General features: G+C 38.3%; 2 protein-coding genes across 9 annotated transcripts in view; one reads left to right on the plus strand and one right to left on the minus strand.

Moving 5' to 3' along the window:
• NUDT6 (nudix hydrolase 6) overlaps positions 1–10,620 on the plus strand; it is a 55,814-nt gene extending 45,194 nt beyond the window's left edge. For 2 of the 7 annotated variants that reach the window (XM_060298969.2, XM_060298974.2), the window contains 2 exons: positions 9–97; positions 4,827–10,611. The gene's annotated coding sequence lies outside the window, so the exon portion shown is untranslated. Of the gene's footprint in view, positions 1–8; positions 98–4,826 lie in introns of all 7 variants that reach the window. The other 5 variants (XM_060298973.1, XM_060298972.2, XM_060298967.2 and 2 more) reach the window with 4 other exon arrangements.
• Positions 1–21,784, minus strand: part of FGF2 (fibroblast growth factor 2) — a 60,552-nt gene that overhangs the window by 8,237 nt on the left and 30,531 nt on the right. For both annotated transcript variants that reach the window (XM_030863924.3, XM_070045549.1), the window contains exon 2: positions 9,956–10,059. In XM_030863924.3, coding sequence (XP_030719784.2) covers positions 9,956–10,059 — 104 coding nt within the window. The remainder of the gene's footprint in view (positions 1–9,955; positions 10,060–21,784) is intronic.

The raw sequence follows: 21,784 nt of genomic DNA on the forward strand, positions 1-21,784 counted from the left end.
TCTTCTAGGCGCTGGGATACATCAGTGAACAAAACTGAACAAAGATCCCTGCCTTTGTGCTGGTCCGATTCTCACTGGGGGAGACACAAAATAAGCAGTAAGCATAACTGAATAAATTGTATGCTACAATACGATAAATCCTATGGGAAAAAGTAAAACTGAGAGGATAAGCGGGATGGGGGATGGTGTGGGTACAGATTAGGCTGCAGTATTAAATAGCACGGCCACAGTAGGCTCCACTGAGAAAGTGATATTTGAGCAAAAACCCCTGAAGGAGCTGGAGTTAACCCTCCAGATACCAGAGAACAGCATCCCAAGCAGACAGGGAAAAGCCAGTGTAAAATCCCTACAACAGGATCATGCCTGAAGTGTGTGAAGGGCAGCAAGGCCAGTGGAAATGAAGCAGAGGGTTTGAAGGGGAAAGGAAATGAAGTCAGAGAGGTAATGAGATAGGAGATTTATAGGCTATTGTAAGTATTTTGGCTTCTATCCTGAGAAACTGAAAAGCCATTGTAGACTTCTGAGCATGATCTGACATTTTTCCAGGATTACTCTGGCTGTCAAGATTACTCTGGGCCAAAGGCAGATGCAGATACAGATATTCCATTAGAGGCTTGCTCAGTAACCTAGACAGAGAGGGAGACTCAGACCACGCTGGTAGCAGCAGAGATGGTAAGAGGCTGTCTGCTTCTGGATGTATTCTGAAAGTAGAGTCAACACAGTTTCCTGACACATCAGATGTGCAGTGTAAGATATAGAGGAATCAAGGGTGGCACTAAAGTTTATGTTCTAGATGATGGACTTGCTGAGATGGGGAAAGCTGTGAGGGGGAACAGGTTTTATAGAGAAAGATTAGGAATTCAGTTTTGGACATGTTGAGTTTGAGATAAATATTAGATGTCCTAAAGGAGATAAAGAGTGTTTACTGAGCGCATACTCTGCAAGAGACAAATCACTTAACCTTCTTTCCCTCTTACTAATGCTAATAACCACAGAATTGGAACTTGAAAAGTACTAATTTATTTGGAATGCTGAGAAGTGTTTTAAGTTACAATAATTCCAATCCATATTCTCAATTCTAAAAGGTATGGAATCTAAAAAATGAATGTAGATGTACATGTATGAGAGTAATATAAATCTGTCATGCATCAGCGGTAGGCCACACCTCAAGACTTGCCTGAACATTATCCACATGAACTAGCTTAGCTTATGGTCCTATATAAGGGGCACAATAACCATTTGTTGATACTGGTAACAGTGATGCTAATGATTTTAAAGATGGTGCTGGAAATCTGACTCCTTGTAGGGGCATCTGAATAGGAAAGAATCAGAGTTTGAAAAAGCATAATCAACATTTTAAATAGTTTGATTTGTATTTTGCCTATATATTTAATTTACTTTGAAATTTCAAAAAGAAAGTAAACTGATGTGAGATATTTATACATAATGAAAAACTGACCCTAGGAAATGGTAGGAACCACGTTTCTCACTATTGGAGTGGGTAGTTACAGACAAGCCAGCAGGGAACGCTAAAATGGTTCATGTGATACTGTTGGATTAGGGTTGGATAACATCAGTATGTACTCATTTTTAAATATAGAAATATTTATGGTTAAATATAGATGGTTAAATGTAGAAATATTTATAATTATATATATATATATATATCCAGGTTGGTATATGCCTATATTCCTTGCTCGGTCAGATAAGAGGGCCTGGAAGCAGACACACCTCGGTAGCAACAAGCACGCCCAGATCTTGGTTTCTGATGCCACTTTCTAGTAGAAGGAACCAAGCCTCCTTAGAGAAATGGCTCATTCTGGGCTGGAGTAGGGAATATACAAGATGAGACTGGAGCACTCTTAGAGGACATGAAATAAGGAAGTGCTCAAAAAACCCCACATTGACTGGGGTATGTCAAAGAATACAGGAGCCAAATGAAAAAGCTCCCAAGAGCCAAAGCTGTGAACAACACAGCTGTGAACAACAAAATAATACAGTTTTGGATTATAACCCAAAGTACAAAATAAATATCCATGCATATATACTGATATACATGATTAACTAAATAAAAGAAGTTGTTTCTCATACAAAAGAATTCCAAATAATTTATGCAGATACTTCCTCCTCAAGGAGACGGAGCATAAACCTCCCCCGCCCCGACTCCCATCTCTTAAATGTAGACTGTGTATAGTGACTTTCTTCCAAATACAGTATGGAAAGGGGAAAACAGCAGTAACTTTACAGTGGAGACAAACACTACCTCAGCCAGCTGACCAAGGTTAATATTATTAGTTATAAGCATGTTCCCTGAAACAATACAATGAAAATAGTACTTTACCCCTGTGATCTACCTCCCAAACACTCATAACCCATGTCTAATCATGAGGAAAACATCAGGCAAACTCAAAGACCTTCTAACAAATACTTGACCAGTACTCCTCAAACTGTCAAAGTAATCAAAAAAAGGCAAGTCTAAGGAAATTTCATGATCTAAGGGAGACTACAGAAACATGATGACTAAATGTGGTATCCTGGAACAGAAAAAGGACATGAGGTAAAAATTAAGGAAATATGAATAAAGTATGAACTTCAGCTAATAATGATGTATCAATATTGGTTCATTAGTCATGACAGGTGTACCATACTAATGGAGAAGCTGGGTGTGGAGTATACAGAAACTCTCTGTACTGCATCTTCACAACTTTTCTGTAAACCTATTACTATTCTAAAATCAAAATTTATTTTTAAAAAAACCTGACCTTAGGGCTACAAGTATGACCACAAAAAAAGAATCTCAAGTAACTGAATTTAGTAACTCTAGTTACACTATGAGGGATAAAAGCATCTCATTCATTTCTGTGCTCTACAACATCCAAATACAGATCATTTATTTATATATACATATCCACTTTATTTCACCACACTGTAAATGCCAGGTGGGTGGAGATTTTCTTCTGTTGTTTTTCTTCTATTCTATTGCTATATCAGTGCCTGGCACATAGTGATCAATAAATATTTACTAAATTAATGAATAAATGAAACTTTATATAGGTTACAATAAAAATACCATTCAGTGGCACTGCAAAATCTAAATAAGAACAAAGGAACTAAGACCAAGGAAAATCCAGCCTAAGTACTGCAATACAGAATATAGTCTAATTTTATGGACTGATTTAGTCCCTGAGGAGACTAAGCCAGTTGGCCCATTGACTATCCTAACAACATCTGCGAGGATCTTTATGAGCCAGGAAACCTGGGTTCCAGTCTTGCCTTGATCCCTGACTATCTTGTATCTTTGAGTGAGCCACTTAACCGCTCTGAACCTTACTTTTCTCATCTGTAAAAGAAGACTGGGTTAGATGATCTTTAAGATCCCTCCCAATCTTTAACAATTTTTAAGCCTTTAAAACAATCTTAAAGCCCTGGCATACTATAAGAAAAGAACCAGAGTAAATTGTCCTCCCCCTGCCGCCCCCCACCATCCCCTGTCCTTATGTATTGGCCTCAGAATTCTCATGCACTGCTAAATGTTAGATTGACCCTTATGCTCACTCCCCCATGCTCTGTTTTTTGGATTGTTTATTCTTTTACAGTACTTTGATTTTGCAGTTTTGGCTTATGAGAGAGTTTGCTCAACATGAGTCCAAGAATGCTTTTGCTTACACAGCTTCTGAGAATTAAAAACAGACATGATGTGTAAGTATCAGTGTTGAGTATTTCAGAACAAACTAAGAAAGACACAAATTGTAAAAAGTTTAAATTTAATCTTAATATTGTAATATATATGTAGCTTATGTAAAATTTTATAAGATTGGATTCTAAAAGAAGCAATAATTCTTATTAAGCAGTAACCTTTGCATTTAATCTAGTATTTTATCTCTTAAAAATGATATTCTTCTTTACTGCATTTTCTGACAAATTTAATCAGTATATATCACCATTCTGTATAAGTGAACCCTCAAAAATCTCTTTAAGTTTCATTTCCCCTCAAGTAAGAAAGTTATTCAATAAGTAAAAAAAATTTTACTTTTACAGTAATTAGATATATATTCTCAGATACGATACATAACTTTTGCATATTTGACTCTTACGGATCAACACAGATCACACACATTCTAATACTTACTGAATTATTTTGTTTAGGTTATCACAATCTGTCGCATAATATAGAAAACAATGTGCAACTTTCTAGCAGCTAAAGACCAGGCAGATTTTTTCATACCAGTGCTAACACTGAGGTTGTTTGGTGATTTAAACTTAAGACTACAGTTAACCTCATTATATGCAATTTTTGAACATAGAAGAAATCATAGATCCTAATATTTGTCCTGGGCTTCTGTTGTTCATAGCAACAAAATTTATTTTGCTATGGAATGGAATACGGAGTCTGTTGTATATTAAAGAACTACTCAACTTCAGCCTCCAAATTTAGGCTTTGGCAGGTAAATACAGTTACTCTGAGTCTTTTTTAATACTCTCAACTGGTAGTAATCAACCTAACCTGACTCTTAGAAACCAAAATGTGTTACTATCCAGCATGCTCTTCTTTCTGAGGGGAAACTATAATGTTTTACAAATCAGTGTAGGAATCGCACACAGGATAAAATGCAGAAGAACCCAGGGATGTGCCGTAACATAGCAGTCTGAAATGGGGTGGGGCCCTGTAGAAGAAGAGTGGGAAGAATTATGCCTTTGGCAAATGCAAGTTCATAAACCCCAGTGTCTCTAGGTAATAAGGAACATCTGCATCCCCAAATGATGGCTACTGGTCACAACACTGGACTTATCCCAAAGTTGTTTTGTTTTTCTTTTTTACATGCCAGTTGTCTCTTCCCATTGTCACCTGAGTGAGGTCCCTGCTGACATCCCCAGCTACAGTGTCTTTCATCATCAGTGATTCGTCTCAACCTGTTAAACAGTGGAACAGATGCTATTAATAGCCAAGGGTCAAGACTTTTAATTTCTTGCCTGAAAGTTGCTATTGTTGACAGCTCAGTGCCTATGGATCTGACTCAGAGGAAAATATGCCACCTCCTGAATCAACACCACCTCCTTGGTTTGGGGGTAAGTGTCCCTTATTTCAGGGATACTTACTTTTTCATCTGAAAATTGACACAGCCCACCCAGACTAATCTGAAAAAGGATTGCTGCTGAAGAGGCAAGGCAGCGAGCCACACAAATTGAATGGTAAGACTAGAGATTGACTCATGACCTTGGCATGGAATAGATCCAGTGACAGGAGCTGGAACAACTGGATCTTGGCTGGTGCCTCTCCTCAAAGAAACCTGATAAATCCTGAATATTCCATTTATGTGTAACAGCTGTGGCAGTGTCCCTGCAGAGTTTGTGATAAATTTCTGAGCATTGCTAAATTAACTCTTACTGTACCAGCTTGAAGGAAATCTGTTGTATCTGGAAGAATTAACACACATCCAAGGGGACAGAAATATATTTAAGACTAAACAGAATGCTGTGACCTTAATCTTGTGAAAGGTCCTGCTTAGCTAAGGAAGAAATTAGAAAACACTTTTATTTTATTGTTTTATTTGTTTATTTTATGCTTCTGATGGTACAGAATCAACAGTTTGGGAAGCTTAATGCCTATGTGCAAAGAGAAGAGGTCAGAATTCTCTGAATTCTGACTTGTAGAGAATTCTCTAAGAATGTGAAGACAGCTCAGGTTTTAGGTCTAGTGTCTTAAACTGTCTCCTCTTTTACAGACTCCAGTAGTTTCAAAGACTCACTGTAGAGTAACTTCTCAACCTAAATGTCCATTGACATTTATTTACAAAACAGAAACAGACTTACAGACATAGAAAACAAACTTATGGTTACCAAAGGGGGAAGAGCGGGGAGGGATAAATTAGGAGTTTGGAATTAGCAGATACAAACTACTATGTATAAAATAAACAACAAGTCCTAGTGTATATATCACAAGGAACTATATTCAATATCTCGTATAACCTATAATGGAAAAGAATATGAAATATATATATATATATATTTAAAATTGAATCACTTTGCTCTACACCAGAAACTAACTCAACATAGTAAATCAACTATACTTCAATTTTTAAAAAAAAAAATGTAATAAATAAGGTAGCTTCTGTTTTCATCACTTTTGACAATTATTTTTATCATTACAGATGAACCTGTGTTCTCAAGATAAATAACCCCTCCAATGACTATCTTACAGGGCCACCATGATTACCAGATTACTGGATCTTCTAATCTCTTTAAGTGGAAAACCACAGGGTAACAATCTGAAGTCACAAGACAGACATAGCAAAGTCTAGAGCTTTAAAACCATTTTGACTAGTGCCAATTTGACTAGCGTTGTCCATAGTTGAGACAGAAGCAAATGTTGTATGTATTTACTTTCTTTCCTCTACCACCTTTACTGTCTGACAGTAGCCAAATCAACACTATTGCAGGAGACAAAGTGATGCACACTGTTTTGTTACATCCTGAGGTGAGAAGAGTAGGGTTATCCCCTCTTCTCTCTACAAGGTCAAGGTCATCCAAAATTACCCATTGATTCACTGTCCTGGAAATATTTTAAATGCTATTTCAGTAGATTCCCAAAGTATTACATCATCCCTTGAGATGACAACAGGCTGGTAGAAAAAAAAAAACAGTGGAAGAAGTGAAAGTTCCAAGTAGTCAGCCTTTCATAGCTATGTTTTTTTTGCCTAGGAAACCTCATCCATTTCCCCTGCTTTAGCCGCCGCATATATGCTTATGACGCCCAAATCTATTATCGACACAACACCTCTCCTCTAAACTCCAGACCCCAACTCCAACTATGTAGTGAACATCTTCACCTGAATTTCTTAGGCACCTCAAACTAGATAAGACCAAATAAATGTGAGCCTGTCTTACCTTTTCCCAGAACTTGCTCTTTTCCTCTTCCCCTTTCTCATCTACCTCCTCATCCAAACTAGAAACCTGGATGTCATCTTTGACTCTTTCCTCGACTCTACTCGTAACTCGGGTCAGCCTCAGTGCTCACACTTTACTCCATCCTCTTCATCCTGTCACTGCCAGGTTCTGATCATCACTTGCTTGGACTATTCCCATGGCCTTCTAACTGGCCTGTCTCCACCAGCCTTGGACCCCTCAAATCCGTCCTCTGCGCTGCTGCCAGAGAGCTCTTTCTTGAATTCAAATCTCATGTGTCTCTTAAAACGCTTTATGGCTTCCCACTGCCGAGAGCAGCATGGTGCTATCAGGTACTTCAGCGGGCAGTTTACCTGCTTCTCCGGCCTCATCTTTTCCCTTCTACCTTCTGTTGCCTTTGCACCTTACACTCCAGCAGGAGTGAATTGTAATTCTGGAGAAACCCCTAGTAAGCCTTCCGCATCCATGCCTGTGCCATGTCCTAGAATTATCTATATCCTGATCTCCATTCCTCTGTTCCCGAACTGCCTGATAAACTCCTTCCTCTACATTATGTCAAATCCTCTTGGTAGGTCATTTTTGCCAATCTAGACAAGTTTAATCGCTCCTTCCTTTATTTCTATGCATACATGCAGCATATAGAAGAACACACCGAAGCCACCCCTTACACATTATTACGAATACTTATTTACACTTCTGCCTCCCCAGATTGTCACTTATTAAAGGCACAGGCCATTTTGTATTCAGTTTTATAACCCTAATGCCTAGCATGGTATCTAGTATACTGTACACTCAAAAAATACTAGCTATTGAAGAGGATTCTAAAATTTATTCAGTTACATAAAAAGAGCACCACTACACTGAGACTTATTTATCCTACAAAATCAAAACTACCAAGAGGTATCACCTCACACCAGTCAGAATGGCCATCATCAAAAAATCTTCAAACAATAAATGCTGGAGAGGGTGTGGAGAAAAGGGAACCCTCTTGCACTGTTGGTTGGAATGTAAATTGGTACAGCCACTATGGCGAACAGTATGGAGGTTCCTTAAGAAACAAAACAATAGAGCTACCATATGATCCAGCAATCCCACTCCTGGGTATATATCCGGAGAAAACGGTAATTTGAAAAGATACATGCACTGCAGTGTTCACTGCAGCACTATTTACAATAGCCATGACATGGAGGCAACCTAAATGACCAGCGACAGGAATGGGTAAAGAAGATGTAAATATATACACAATGGACTATTACTCAGCCATAAAAACGAATGAAATAATGCCATTTGCAACAACATGGATGGACACAGAAATTATATACTAAGTGAAGACAGAGAAAGACAAATATATGGTATCACTTATATGTGGAATCTAAAAAAATGGTACAAATGAGCTTATTTACAGAACAGAAATAGAGTCACAGATGTAGAACACAAACATAGTTATCGGGGGGAAAAGGGGAGGGATAAACTGGGACACTGGGGTTGACATATACACACTACTATGTATAAAATAGGTAACTAATAAGGGCCTACTGTATAGCACAGGGAACTCAATACTCTGTAATGACCTATATGGGAAAAGAGTCTAAAAACGAGTGGATGTATGTATAACTGATTCACTTTGCTGTACAGCAGAAACTAGCACAACATAAATCAACTACACGCCAATAAAAAATTAATTAAAAAGAAATCCAAAGATCTTCACTCAGAAAAAAATTCAAAAACTAAGCTCAAAACACCACAACTGCTCAGTACTATTAGATCCATTCTGTGGGGAAAGCTATAAAGTGCTATACAACTGGCTACTGGTATTGGTATTATGGCTGTGGTTTGTATACACACGCACTTTTAGGTACATGTCTTATCTACTCCCCCAATGAGACAGAAGTACAATCTGTGTCTTTCATACTGATCTGCTTCCCTGCGTCATTCCCCACACAGTGTCTGCTCAACAGACATACAATCCCGGTTATAATAATAATGGTGAAGTTGACAAGGAGCCTGTATTAATGGAAAGAATACTAGCCAGCAGCAAGGACCCTGGAGTAGTGTGATAAAAAGTAAAAAAAAAAAGAGAAGTCCCTGCCCTTAATGAGCTTATATATAAATGAGAAGTAACATGAGGAAGTAACAATTTTGAGGAGCTATTATGTATAAGACCCTGATTTTGGCACGATATAAATTATTCAGTCCACACAAAAACTCTGAGATACAATCATTATTGTCTCTATTTTATAGTACTCTAAATGGCAAGTGTTTCTATGTCATATTTGAAATAAGCTTAAAAACTCATACTCAAAATTTTATATGTCCATCCCAGTGATCTTCAGACAAATGCACAATATAAAGATTTTTTTTAAACTATAGTTTTAGGGACTTCCCTGGTGGTGTAGTGGTTAAGAATCCGCCTGCCAATGCAGGGGACACGGGTTTGAGCCCTGGTCCAGGAAGATCCCACATGCCGTGGAGCAACTAAGCCTGTGCATCACAACTACTGAGCCTGCGCTCTAGAGCCACAACTGCTGAGCCTGCGTGCCATAACTACTGAAGCCCGTGCTCCACAACAGGGAAGCCACCGCAATGAGAAGCCTGCACGTTGCAATGAAGAGTAGCCCCTGCTTGCCGCAACTAGAGCAAGCCTGTGCAGCAGCGAAGACCCAATGCGTCCAAAAGTAAATAAATAAATTTATTAAAAATATAATTTAAAAATAAGACTATAGTTTAATAGCTTTGCAGCAAAGGCAGTAAAATGCAGTGAATTAGAGTTCCTGCTCTAGAGTCAAGACTGCCTGGCATGCCCTCCTGGCGTGCCATCCAGGCTCTGCCTCATATGACCTGTGTTTTCTTGGTTACTTTATTACTCCCTCAGAACTTCAGTTTTTGCCTCTGTGAAATAGAGTATAATACTCTATTTTATAGGATGAATGTGAAGATTAAATGATATACCTGTAAAACCCTTAATAAAGATTTAATAATACCAATACTAGTAAATTCATAGCAATAAAAGCTAAATTTAAAAAAAAGTACAAAAAGAGAAAACATTACTTACAGAAGCCAGTAATCTTCCATCTTCCTTCATAGCAAGGTAACGGTTCGCACACACTCCTTTGATAGACACAACCCCTCTCTCTTCTGCTTGAAGTTGTAGTTTGACTATAAGTAATGGAGAAAAAATTACCTTTGTAGCATCATAGAAAAAAGAGGCATCTACACGTTTATACAACATGCAGGGTAAAGACAAGAGGCACTTGTGCATCCAGCCAAGGAGCTGGGGGACAGGGGCCAGATGTCAATTAAATTCTGTTAGAATGAGAGGCAGACCCACTAAAGTATGAATGCCTCTTGACTCCCTTCTTAATCCAGTGTCAGTGAGCGGATAAGTGACAGATGGAGAATTTTTTTCCCTTCATGTGTAATTAGCCTCCACTTGGCCCTGTTAACTACTTAGATTTTTTTTTAATGAACATATTTTAAGAGTACATAAATATATAAACTACTTATGAGAATTTCCACACTACTGCCTAACTTTAAACTCTTTAAAAGTTATTTTAACCAATTCTTCACAAATAAGATATAATTGCTCACCATTATCTTTTGGTTTGTATTTCCTTGAGTTTCCTCACATTTCTAGCTTCCCCTTCAGTACAATACCAAATGCATTTATCTTTCTTTATGGAGGGATTGTGATGTATAGTTTTTTTTTTTTTTGCAAATATCTATTGGGAAAACAAAATGTTTATGCTTAATTTGCTTATCGTGTGATGAAAGATTTTCAGAATGTAAGATCCTGAAGAGGATGACCTATGTGTTACACTACATTATCAATATTAAGCAGACTCTTGAAAAACAAAAAAATAGATATTACATGATGATGATAATGCCATAGGGACAAATAATCATCTAATTAATTCAGTTAAAATTAAGTTCAAAATTTGTTTTGCTATTCAGAAGCAGCATTCTCCTGCCTAGAACAGCATTCCCCAAAATGTATTTTGGCTAACAGAAATTACTTAAAAAACAGGTTCTGGGGCCAAGTAAATTTAGGAAATTCTTGGTTAAGTCAAGTTAACTCTTTATTGTCAAACTTCTCAGAACTTTGCCTCTCATAACCTGCATTATAAATCACCATAAGGGGATCAAGTACACAGTGTGTATAAAATGTGCTTGGGTCCCAGAACAAGTTTTTTCATAGGCTATTCTGTGGCCTATAAACGTATCTAGGACATTCTTGAGAGCAACAGAAAAAAGCAGTGAAAAAAGCATATTCAAGATTTTAGAAATCAGAATAATATTATTTGGATAACATTAGAAACATTAAGTAAATTTAATTTTCCCAGGTGAACCCGGACAGCTAGGAAACATGGCACGAAAAGGCAATGTTTGAAAAATTCTGGAATTACTATTAACTTTGTTAGACATAATTATGTCATAGTAATTATGTTTTAAATTTTTTCCTATCAGGTAGAACAACATACGGGTAAAATGAGATATAACATCTGGGATTGGCTTTAAAATATTCCAGGAAAAAAATAAAATAAAATATTCCAGGAATCAGTATTTTTTTAATAAAATGGGTGGGATAAATAAAACAAGATTGATTAACCTATGTCAATAGTTATTAGAAGCATGGGAGTTCATTATTCTCATTACTTTATGAATGTTTGAGAATTTACATTTTTTATAAAAAGATATTTGTTGGACATTTAATGTCTGATTCTCCTCTGTACCAGTCACTCCAGGTGAAATTCTTCTACAGAATCTTAAAAGACAGTACAAAGTAAAAGGAATATAATCAAGACATGAAAACTAAAGGGAAGGGAAGCCCAAGATTTATTTTTAACAAATATAAGCAAAATTAATGATTATGAATAAAAATCCTTGTATATAGCTCTAAAGTGATGTAGATAAGCCGTATTAATTATGAATGTATTTGCATCTCTTTTTAACTCATATGGTTGTATAAATGCTTCTGAGGCAAGACTGCATAGTCAATCACTATACTTTTTTCCCAGCACTTTATCAATAAACTATAGCCTAGCTCAAGCCCACCATCTTATAAATGTGTATTACTGGTCATAAGGCAGATTATGGATATTAATGTGTGGTCAGTACCTGCAACTCAGTACCCAAAGTAAATGTCATCATTCACTTATTCATTGGCCTTTCACAGATTTCTTGGGATTCCACATTAGGATACTGTCATTTGATAAGCCACTAAAAAGTAAACACTAATTGTAGATGCCTGAAAAGTGTTTCCATTAACATATAACTATAAAAATATAAACTTTAAGGGTTTCCCTGGTGGCGCAGTGGTTGGGAGTCCGCCTACCGATGCAGGGGACACAGGTTCGTGCCCCGGTCCGGGAAGATCCCACATGCCGCAGAGCGGCTGGGCCCTTGAGCCATGGCTGCTGAGCCTGCGCATCCGGAGCCTGTGCACCGCAACAGGAGAGGCCACAACGGTGAGAGGCCCGTGTATCGCCAAAAAAAAAAGTGTATATATATATATATATATATAAACTTTAAAAGTAACCAGAGCCTGAAACCAATAAGAAGCTGGAAAATCCACAAAATCATAGATTTTCTTTAAAAACCCATCAGAGCTGAGATGCAAAGAGACCTAAGTAAACTAAATTTCACATACAGATGATCCCTTCCCCCACCAAAAAGATGACCTGCTTCCATCTTTGACAGGAAGAAGACTAACCCTATCAAAATGGGGAGTGTAAAGAAACCAGCTGAACTTTTACAAACTTCTAAGTGCTGCTGATGTGAAGAACTGGATTTCTAAGGAGCCCTAATCAAACAGCAATTCCATACCCACCTGCCAGTTCTCTCCTACAGAGCTTGCACCTAGTGCACAACCATCACACACCAGAGGCAGAGGACAGAACAGAAGGGCTAAGAGATCCTTCTGAAGCACCTAAGGCTTTGCTGAGTGCAAAGCAGCAGTCCACTGACAGCTGGGAGTGGAACAGAGCTGAGAGAGAGCCCTTTGAGAATCACTGAGCCTTCACCAAATGAAAAGCAGGATGAAGAGAGATCTTCAAAGACAATGGTAGATTTCAAGAGCAAGGATAATCCTGACCTACCCAAATAGTTAATAGCTGGGCTATTTTTGTCTTAGACAAAATGGAATATGAAAAAGTACTCAACCCAAAAGAAGACAGAAGAAGAGGAACAGAAGGACAAAGAACAGATGGGGAAATTAGAAAACAAATTCCAAGATGGCAGATTAAACCCAACACATCAATAATTGAACTAAATGTAAATGAACTAAACACTTAAAGGAAAAATTGTCAAGAAGTTAAAAGGCAAAACCCAACTATCTTGTCTACAAGGAAAGCACATTAAATACAAAGATACAGGCAAGTTGATAGTAATGTGGGAAAAAAATATAAAATGTATAACCCTAATTATAAGAATGCTAGTATGGCTATATTAATATCTGATGTGGACTTCAAGGCAAGTAGTATAACTAGAGATGAACAAAGTTATTTCATAATGATAAGAGGGTCAGATACCTCAAGAAAACATAATAATTTTAAACATGTAGCACATAATAATAGATAATGTGCTATAATAATAAATTGCCTGAAGCAAAAATTGACAGAAGAAATAGATCAGTAAGTATATGGAATATAAGAATAATGTTATCAGCCAACCTGACCTGACTTTTTTTTTTTTTTTTTTGAGATCAGGTAGGTTTCATTTACCTGAAACTTTAGTCTCTTCTTAACATCAATGTCATTTGAAAACTATGCTAAAAAAAATTAACTCTGCCAGCATGGTAAGTGATCCTATGCTTATTTGCCTAGTGGACTTGTACTATTGGTACCCCTGGTACTTTTGTTTTTTAACAGTCTGAGACATAATTCATGTATGATACAATTCATTTAAAGTGTACATACAATTCAGTGGTTTTTAGTATATTCACAGAGTTGTGCAACCATCACCACAATCAATTTTAGAACATCTTCATCATCCCACACCTCCTATGGTTCACCTCCTATGTCCCCAATACCACTAATCCACTTCCTGTCTCTATAGATATGCCTACTCTGGATATTTCATATAAATGGGATCATACAATATGTAGTCTTTTGTGACTGGCTTCTTTCACTTAGCATATTGTTTTCAAGGTTCATTCACATTATAGCCATGTATCAGTACTTCATTCTTTTTTATTGCCAAATAACATTGCATTGAATAGAGAGACCCCAGACATTTGGTTTGTTTCCAATTTTTGGCTATTATGAATAATGCTGCTATAAACATTCAAGTACAAGATTTTGTGTAGACATATGTTTTCATTTCTCTTGGGTATATACCAAGAAGTCAATATGGTAACTCTATGTTTAATCATTTGAGAAACTGTCAGACTTTTCCAAAGCAACCATTTCACATTCCCACTAGAAATTAAGGGTTCCAATTTCTCCACATCCAGGCCACATTTGTGATAATCCGTGGTGGTGTTTTTGTTTGTTTGTTTTTTCTATTATAGTCGTCCTAATTGGGTGTGAAGTGGTATCTCTTAGTTCTGATTTTCATTTTTCTGATGTTGAGTATCTTTTCATGCGTTTATTGGCTACTTGTATATCTACTTTAGAGAAATGTCTCTTCAGATCCTTGGCCCATTTTTTAGATTGTCTTTTTCTCATTGAGTTGTAAGAGTTCTTTATATGTTCTAGATACAAACCCTAATTAGATATCTGATTTGCAAATATCTTTTCCCATCCTGTGGCTTGTCTTTTCACTTCCTTGGTATTAATTATCCTTTGATGCATAAACATTTTTAATTTTCATGAAATCCAATTTATTGATTTTGTTTTTTCATTGCTTACGCATTTGGTGTCATATCTGAGAAACTACTGCCTAATCCAAGGTCATGAAGATTTACGCCTATGCTTTTCTCGTAAGAGTTTTAGTTTTACCTTTTCATTTAGGTTTTGATCCATTTTGAGTTAATTTTTGTATGTTGTATGAGGGTCCAACTTCATTGTTTTACATGCGGATGTGCCTAAATTGACACTTAAAGATCACTACACCCAAAATCTGCAGAATATATATATTTTCAAGGAATACTCCCAAGAATAAATTATATGCAGGCCATAAAACAAGTCTCAATATACTTAACAGGGTTAAAATCATACAGAGTGTAATATGAGAAATTAATAACAATAAGATATCTAGAAAATCCCACAAATATTTGGAAATTAAGCAATACATTTCCAAGCAAAACACATATCAAAGAAATCACAAGGGAAATTAGAAAATATTTCTAATTGTATGATAATAAAAACTCAACATGCTTAAAGGGAAAGGTACAGCTTTAAGTGTTTATATTGGAAAAACAAAAAATCATGAAAATCTCAGCTTTTACCTTAAGAACCAGAAGAGCAAATTAAGCCTAAAGTAATAGCAGAGGGAATACATACTATGTAAAAATTACACAGTGGAATATATATATATTAGTAGAAAATAATCCCAAAGAGCTAACAGTTATTTCAGCGTAATAAGAGGAAAATAATATTTTACTTTCATACACTTTTTGATACTTAAAATTTTTTTCTCAGTTGAACACGTTACTTTTATAACAAGAACAATGTTAGCATTGTCAGAATTTTTAAATAATGTAGAATAAAATGCCAAGTGTATGCCATATTAAACATGAAATAATTGCAGTCATGAGTTCCAAGAGGGAAATTTCTCAATTAAAATCGATGTAAGAAATGTATCAATCAAAAGGAATGTGTAGGGCTTCCCTGGTGGCGCAGTAGTTAAGAATCCGCCTGCCGGGCTTCCCTGGTGGGGCAGTGGTTGAGAGTCTGCCTACCGATGCAGATGACACGGGTTCGTGCCCCGGTGCGGGAAGATCCCACATGCCGCGGAGCGGCTGGGCCCGTGAGCCATGGCCGCTGAGCCTGCGCATCCGGAGCCTGTGCTCCGCAACGGGAGAGGCCACAACGGTGAGAGGCCCGCGTACTGCAAAATAAATAAATAAATAAATAAAATAAAAAGAAAAAACAAAAAAGAATCCGCCTGCCAATGCAGGGGACACAGGTTTGAGCCCTGATCCAGGAAGATCCCATATGCCGTGGAGCAACTAAGCCCGTGTGCCACAACTACTAAGCCTGCACTCTAGAGCCCATGAGCCACAACTACTGAGCCCGCGCTCTAGAGCCCCTCAGCCACAATGACTGAGCCCATGTGCTGCAACTACTGAAGCCCGTGTGCCTAGAGCTCGTGCTCCACAAGAGAAGCCACCACAATGAGAAGCCCGTGCACCACAACGAAGAGTAGCCCCCGCTCAGCGCAACTAGAGAAAGCCCACGCACAGCAACAAAAACCCAACGCAGCCAAAAATAAACAAATTAAAAAATGTATTAAAAAAAGCAATGAGTAAACCTTGATGAAAGCAAACCAACTATAAAAATTACTGTAAGACCATAGGAGAAATTTTAACACTAACTGGATATTTTATACTTCTAAGGGAATTTTTTAATTTTTAGGCATGAGAATGGAACTGTAATTATTTTTAAAGGATCTTTTAGAGGTACATATCAGTCTTTTAGAGATACATATCAATCATTTATGTATCTAATATGCACTAATACATACATATCACTTACGTAATAATTTATGTAGTCATTTTTCAAATGCTTTGATGAAATGACATGATGTCTCACATATAGTTAAAACAATCCAGTAGTAGGGAAGGGGGTAAAGAGCTAAGGCAGGTATAGATGAAACAAGACTGCGATGATAACTACTGAAGCTAGGTGATGGGTACATGGGGTTCATTAAATTGGTTCTATTTTTTGTATATGTTTGAAACTTTCTCTAATAAAAAATTGGGGGGGGGTATAAAAGAACAAAAAGTAACCAAGGCAGTTGATTGGGCAATTAATGTTAAATGTGGGTACCAACTTATTGAAGGGTATTGTCTTAGACCATTCAGGTTCCTATAACAAAAATACCATAGACTGGGTGACTTAAGCAACATTTATTTCTCACAGTTCTGGAGGCTAAGGAATCTAAGATCAAGATGGTGTTAGATTCAGTGTCTGGTGAGAGCCCTTTTTCTGGTTCACAAACAGCTGTCTTCTCTCAGTGTCCTCACATAGCAGAAGGGGCTCTGTGGGGTCCCTTTTGTAGGGACACTGATCCCATTCATGAGGGCTCCATCCCCATGACATGACCAGTTCCCAAAGGCCCTACATCTCCTAATACCATTCCATCAAGGGTTTGGATTTCCACACATTAATTTGGGGGGCGGGGGGGGGGGGGACGACACAAACATTCAGTCCGTAACAGGTATGAAAACTGTGTTAATGTTCCAGAGACAGTCCTTGAGATACTTCTGGATTCTATACAGTGTGAAATCTCAGCCAGTACTCAAGGACACTGGACAGCCACTGTTTCATACTGGACTGGCTTCACAGGGAGGAAAGCTACAATAAAATCATCATACTTGGGATTTAGAAGACTCTGAATAAGCAAAGCCACTGGATCTTACGACCTAGAAAAGGCATAAACCAAAGACGTGTTTTGTTGGCTGGAGGAAGAGTGGGAAGAGGGTCTTCTTTAAAGGAGTGGTTTTAAGTATCAGGCACTTCAAGATAGGGAATGAAAGGAATTCTATTAAATTTCCACATAACGAATACAATGTAAAATTTTCCATACTTTTCAGGAAATGAAACAATAGACAAGCTAGCAAAAATTTGTTCTGAAAAATGGAGGATAACTTTGGATTACATTATCATCAACTCTTCTGAACCATAAAAATGATCTATTCCCTTCTGTGCCTAACCAGGGAAACTATTATCCTCAGCCTAGTTTCTGGAAATAGAAAATATTAATGTATACTTTTACATTTAGAATAAAGGTTAAAGCCTTGGTGTTCACCTTATATAAAACTAAACCCTATTTTAATACTTCAATCTAGCTGTTTATACACTTGAAAAGTGTCTGTCATAGCTATCCAAAAAGCAAAACAAAAATTGGTTTTCTCCATAATATTGATAATATGAAACTTGCCACCTAAAAAGTGCTTAATAAATGACTATAAAATAGAACATTCCTTTTTGTAGTATAAATAAGTACCAATTCTCTTGCATGCAGTGCGCTAGACTGTAGAATTACAATCTACCCTGGAAAACCTTCTGTGGTCATTCCCTTTTCCCTTCTCCCCTCAGTTTAGGATAGGAGTCCTCTCCTCTATACTCCTTTATCCTGCTTCCTCTACTCGGAACAATTTTGTACTCTACTTGTCTGGCCCTCTTTGCTTGTGAGCTTCTTGAGGGCAGGGAACTATATCCATCTCTGTATCCTGTGAGTTAACAAAATGCCAGACACATAGAAGTCTCTTGTGAATGTCTGATGAATTGAAAGCATCTCACACGAGAAAAAGCAGCTAAAGGAACCATTGCAGCAATGTCCTTGGTGTCATACTGGAGCATTATACAGGTGCTATGAGACTACGGAAAATGACATATCTATTATTAGAGGGAAAATCAGAGAATCTTTCTAGGCGAGATGAGGTTTGAGCTAAGTTTTGAAGGATATGTAGGAGATAACCTCATGAACAAGGTATAGGGTAGGGAGACTAGATAGAATGATATTCCAGGTAGAATGTCATTTCAGGACTGAGGCACGAAACAGCCTAAACAGCCAAGTCCAAGACAGCTAGAGCAACAGGCAAAATCCAGACTGAGAAACCCCACAGGTCGGGGACTTCCCTGGGGGTCCAGTGGTTAAGACTTTGCCTTCCAATGCAGGGGGTGTGGGTTCGACCCCTGGTTGGGGAGCTAAGATCCCACATGCCTCGAGGCCAAAAAAAAAAAAAAACATAAAACAGAAGCAATAATGTAACAAATTCAATAAACACTTTAAAAATGGTCCACATTAAAAAAAAAAATCTTTAAAGAAACCCCACAGGTCAAATAATCCAATTTCCTCAACAATCAGTTACTAGGGAGAAAAACAGATAGAAGGAGGACCTGAGACTAAAAAAGGCTTAAAACTGACATACTTTAAAAAGTAAACTAAAGCAGAATATTTAAGATGCCTATCAGTGTGATGAAACTATTAAGAAACGCAAAGAAGTAATTAAAGATCTATACACTTTTATTGGGGGGTCAGGGGACTGTGATTGAGACAGGGGACACACAGAGGGGCTTCTACGGTGACTGGCAAAGTTCTGTTCTCTGACCTGAGGGATGATTACAAAAATGTTCACCTAGTAATAACCCATTAAAGTACAAATTTGTTCTATGTGTTTTTCTGTATCTATGTTATATTTTACATTTTGAAAGTTTTTTAAATTAAAAAAAGAAGTCTACAATAAAAGACCTTTCTAAATTGGACGTTGAACACTGAGGTAGCCCCGGTCACTTCAGCACGCTGGAGACCACCCACTATATTCAGGTTTTGGATACACAGAAGTCAACAATTTTGATAAACATAGACTTCTGGTGGCTTTCTAATGTTGATATTAAATCCAGTAAGAGATGAACTTGGAAAAATACATAGTGTGTTATCCAAGTTTAAAATTCAACTTTTTTTCCTCTGCTGTAGCATAAAAACAAAAGCTGTAAACCACAAAATTGAAGAATCTCATCATTAGGCAAGATCTTAGGGGTCAATTGGTCCCATCACTATACAACTACATCTTAAATCCCATCTACAATATCCATGAGAAACAGTTGTCTAAGTTTTACTTGAAAATCTTTAGCAAAGGAGAATTTGCACAGTCTCTCTAAGATGATTTAGATATGTAAGCAAAGGAACAGAAACTCTGATCACAGTAAACTACTCAAATGTTCAAGTGCTCAGACCATTAATTAGCACTTGACACATTTAGTTAACAGAGTGTAACCAAAAAGCCGAACTAAACAATTTGCAACTCCTTTTTTGGAATTTCCTCCATGAATTTGTATCATTTTCTTTTGAATAGGCTCAAGGATGATAAATCTTTTTTTTTTTTTTTTTTTTTTTTTTTTTTTTGCGGTACGCAGGCCTCTCACTGTTGTGGCCTCTCCCGCTGCAGAGCACAGGTTCCAGACGCGCAGGCTCAGCGGCCATGGCTCACGGGCCCAGCTGCTCCGCGGCATGTGGGATCTTCCTGGACTGGGGCACGAACCCATGTCCCCTGCATCGGCAGGCGGACTCTCAACCACTGCGCCACCAGGGAAGCCCAAGGATGAGAAATCTTAAAATCACGAATACTAATTTGTTAGAGCAGTAAAGGACTTCAGAGATCATCCAGTGCGCCCTCCTCGGTTATAAATAAAGAAGCTGACATTTAGAGAGGCTTGTCCCCGGTGAAAGAATATGGTTTTGGGAAATAGACAAGTCAGTGTTTCTGAGAACAGTGAATACATTCATTCATTCATTCATGAACATTTACTAGTAACAGGTATGTGCCAGGTACTGTGCTAAGCAATAGGAAGCATAAAGGAAACTACAACATCAGTCTTTGACCTTGAACATACAATACTGTCGAGGAGAAGAGGGATGGTACACAGATAACTAGATGAGCTCCATAATGTCAGTGCCATGAGAGAAATTCACACAAGCTATCCAACAACGCTCAGAAGGTACACCTAACCCAGCCTGGGAGATGAAAGGTTTCCTGGAAGCAGTGACAACTGAATGGAGACTACAGGAATTAGCAGAGTTAGTCAGGAAAAGAGAGTAGGAACAACAACAACAAAAGCATCCTGACCTAACTTGCAAAGGAGAAAGGGACAGAAAGCATGGCACAGCCAAGGAATGTCAGGTACATGGGTGTGGCCAGCACAGAGTGAGGGGGCGGTGTGTGCTGTGTGAGAGGGCATCGCGGGACAGGATGAGGCTGGAGAGGCCAGAGGCTCTGAAGACTATGTTAAGGAGTTTGACAGTATAAAAAAAGAAGAAAGAATGCGAGCTTTGCATGAAATAGGATGGAGAGAAGTTGATAAATATGTGAGACTTGAAGGAAAAAGAATTAAAAGTTAATGAAGGGAGACAGTGGAGGTAAGAAGGAGGCAGGGAAGGAAGAAGGAAGGAAAGAATGGTTTCTCTCTGGGCCACGGGTTTCTCTGCCTTGGATATTTGGGAGATTGTTGAGATGGGAAATACAGGAGGAGGGACAAGTTGGCAAGAGAAGATAATCAGATAAGTTCCCTTAAGACATATTGACAGTCTGTGGAAAATCCAGACAGAGATATCCAGAAGAGAGTCAGCTATATGAATCTGGAGCTCAAAAAAAGAAATCTATGGGCTTCCCTGGTGGCGCAGTGGTTGAGAGTCCGCCTGCCGATGCAGGGGACACGGGTTCGTGCCCCGGTCCAGGAAGATCCCACATGTCGCGGAACGGCTGGGCCCGTGAGCCATGGCTGCTGAGCCTGCATGTCTGGAGCCTGTGCTCCGCAACAGGAGAGGCCACAACAGTGAGAGGCCCGCGTACCGCAAAAAAATAAAAAAATAAAAAAGAAATCTATGCTGCAAATAAAGATTTGGTAATCATAGCAAACAGTGGCTACCTTGGACACACAGGCTGCTGCAAACCCACACAGGGAGATACAAAATGAGATCCAGAACAGTGTGTAACAGGCATGAAGTAAAGGGCAAAGGACGGAATCCTGCGACACACCAACATTTGCAGGAGGAGTAGAGGGTGTAGAGCCAGCAGAGCCTGGAAAAGAGTGGTCAGTCAAGCCAGCTCACGAGGGTAAGCACTGTGCACACACCTACACCCCCCCACACCTACACCCCCCCACACCTACACCCCCCCACACCTACACCACACACACACCCCTACACCACACACACACCTACACCACACATGCGCACAAACCTACACCACACACACACACACCTACACCACACACAC

The sequence above is a fragment of the Globicephala melas genome, chromosome 5 (genome assembly GCF_963455315.2).
Source record: "Globicephala melas chromosome 5, mGloMel1.2, whole genome shotgun sequence".
In the NCBI taxonomy this organism is placed as follows: Eukaryota; Metazoa; Chordata; class Mammalia; order Artiodactyla; family Delphinidae; genus Globicephala; species Globicephala melas.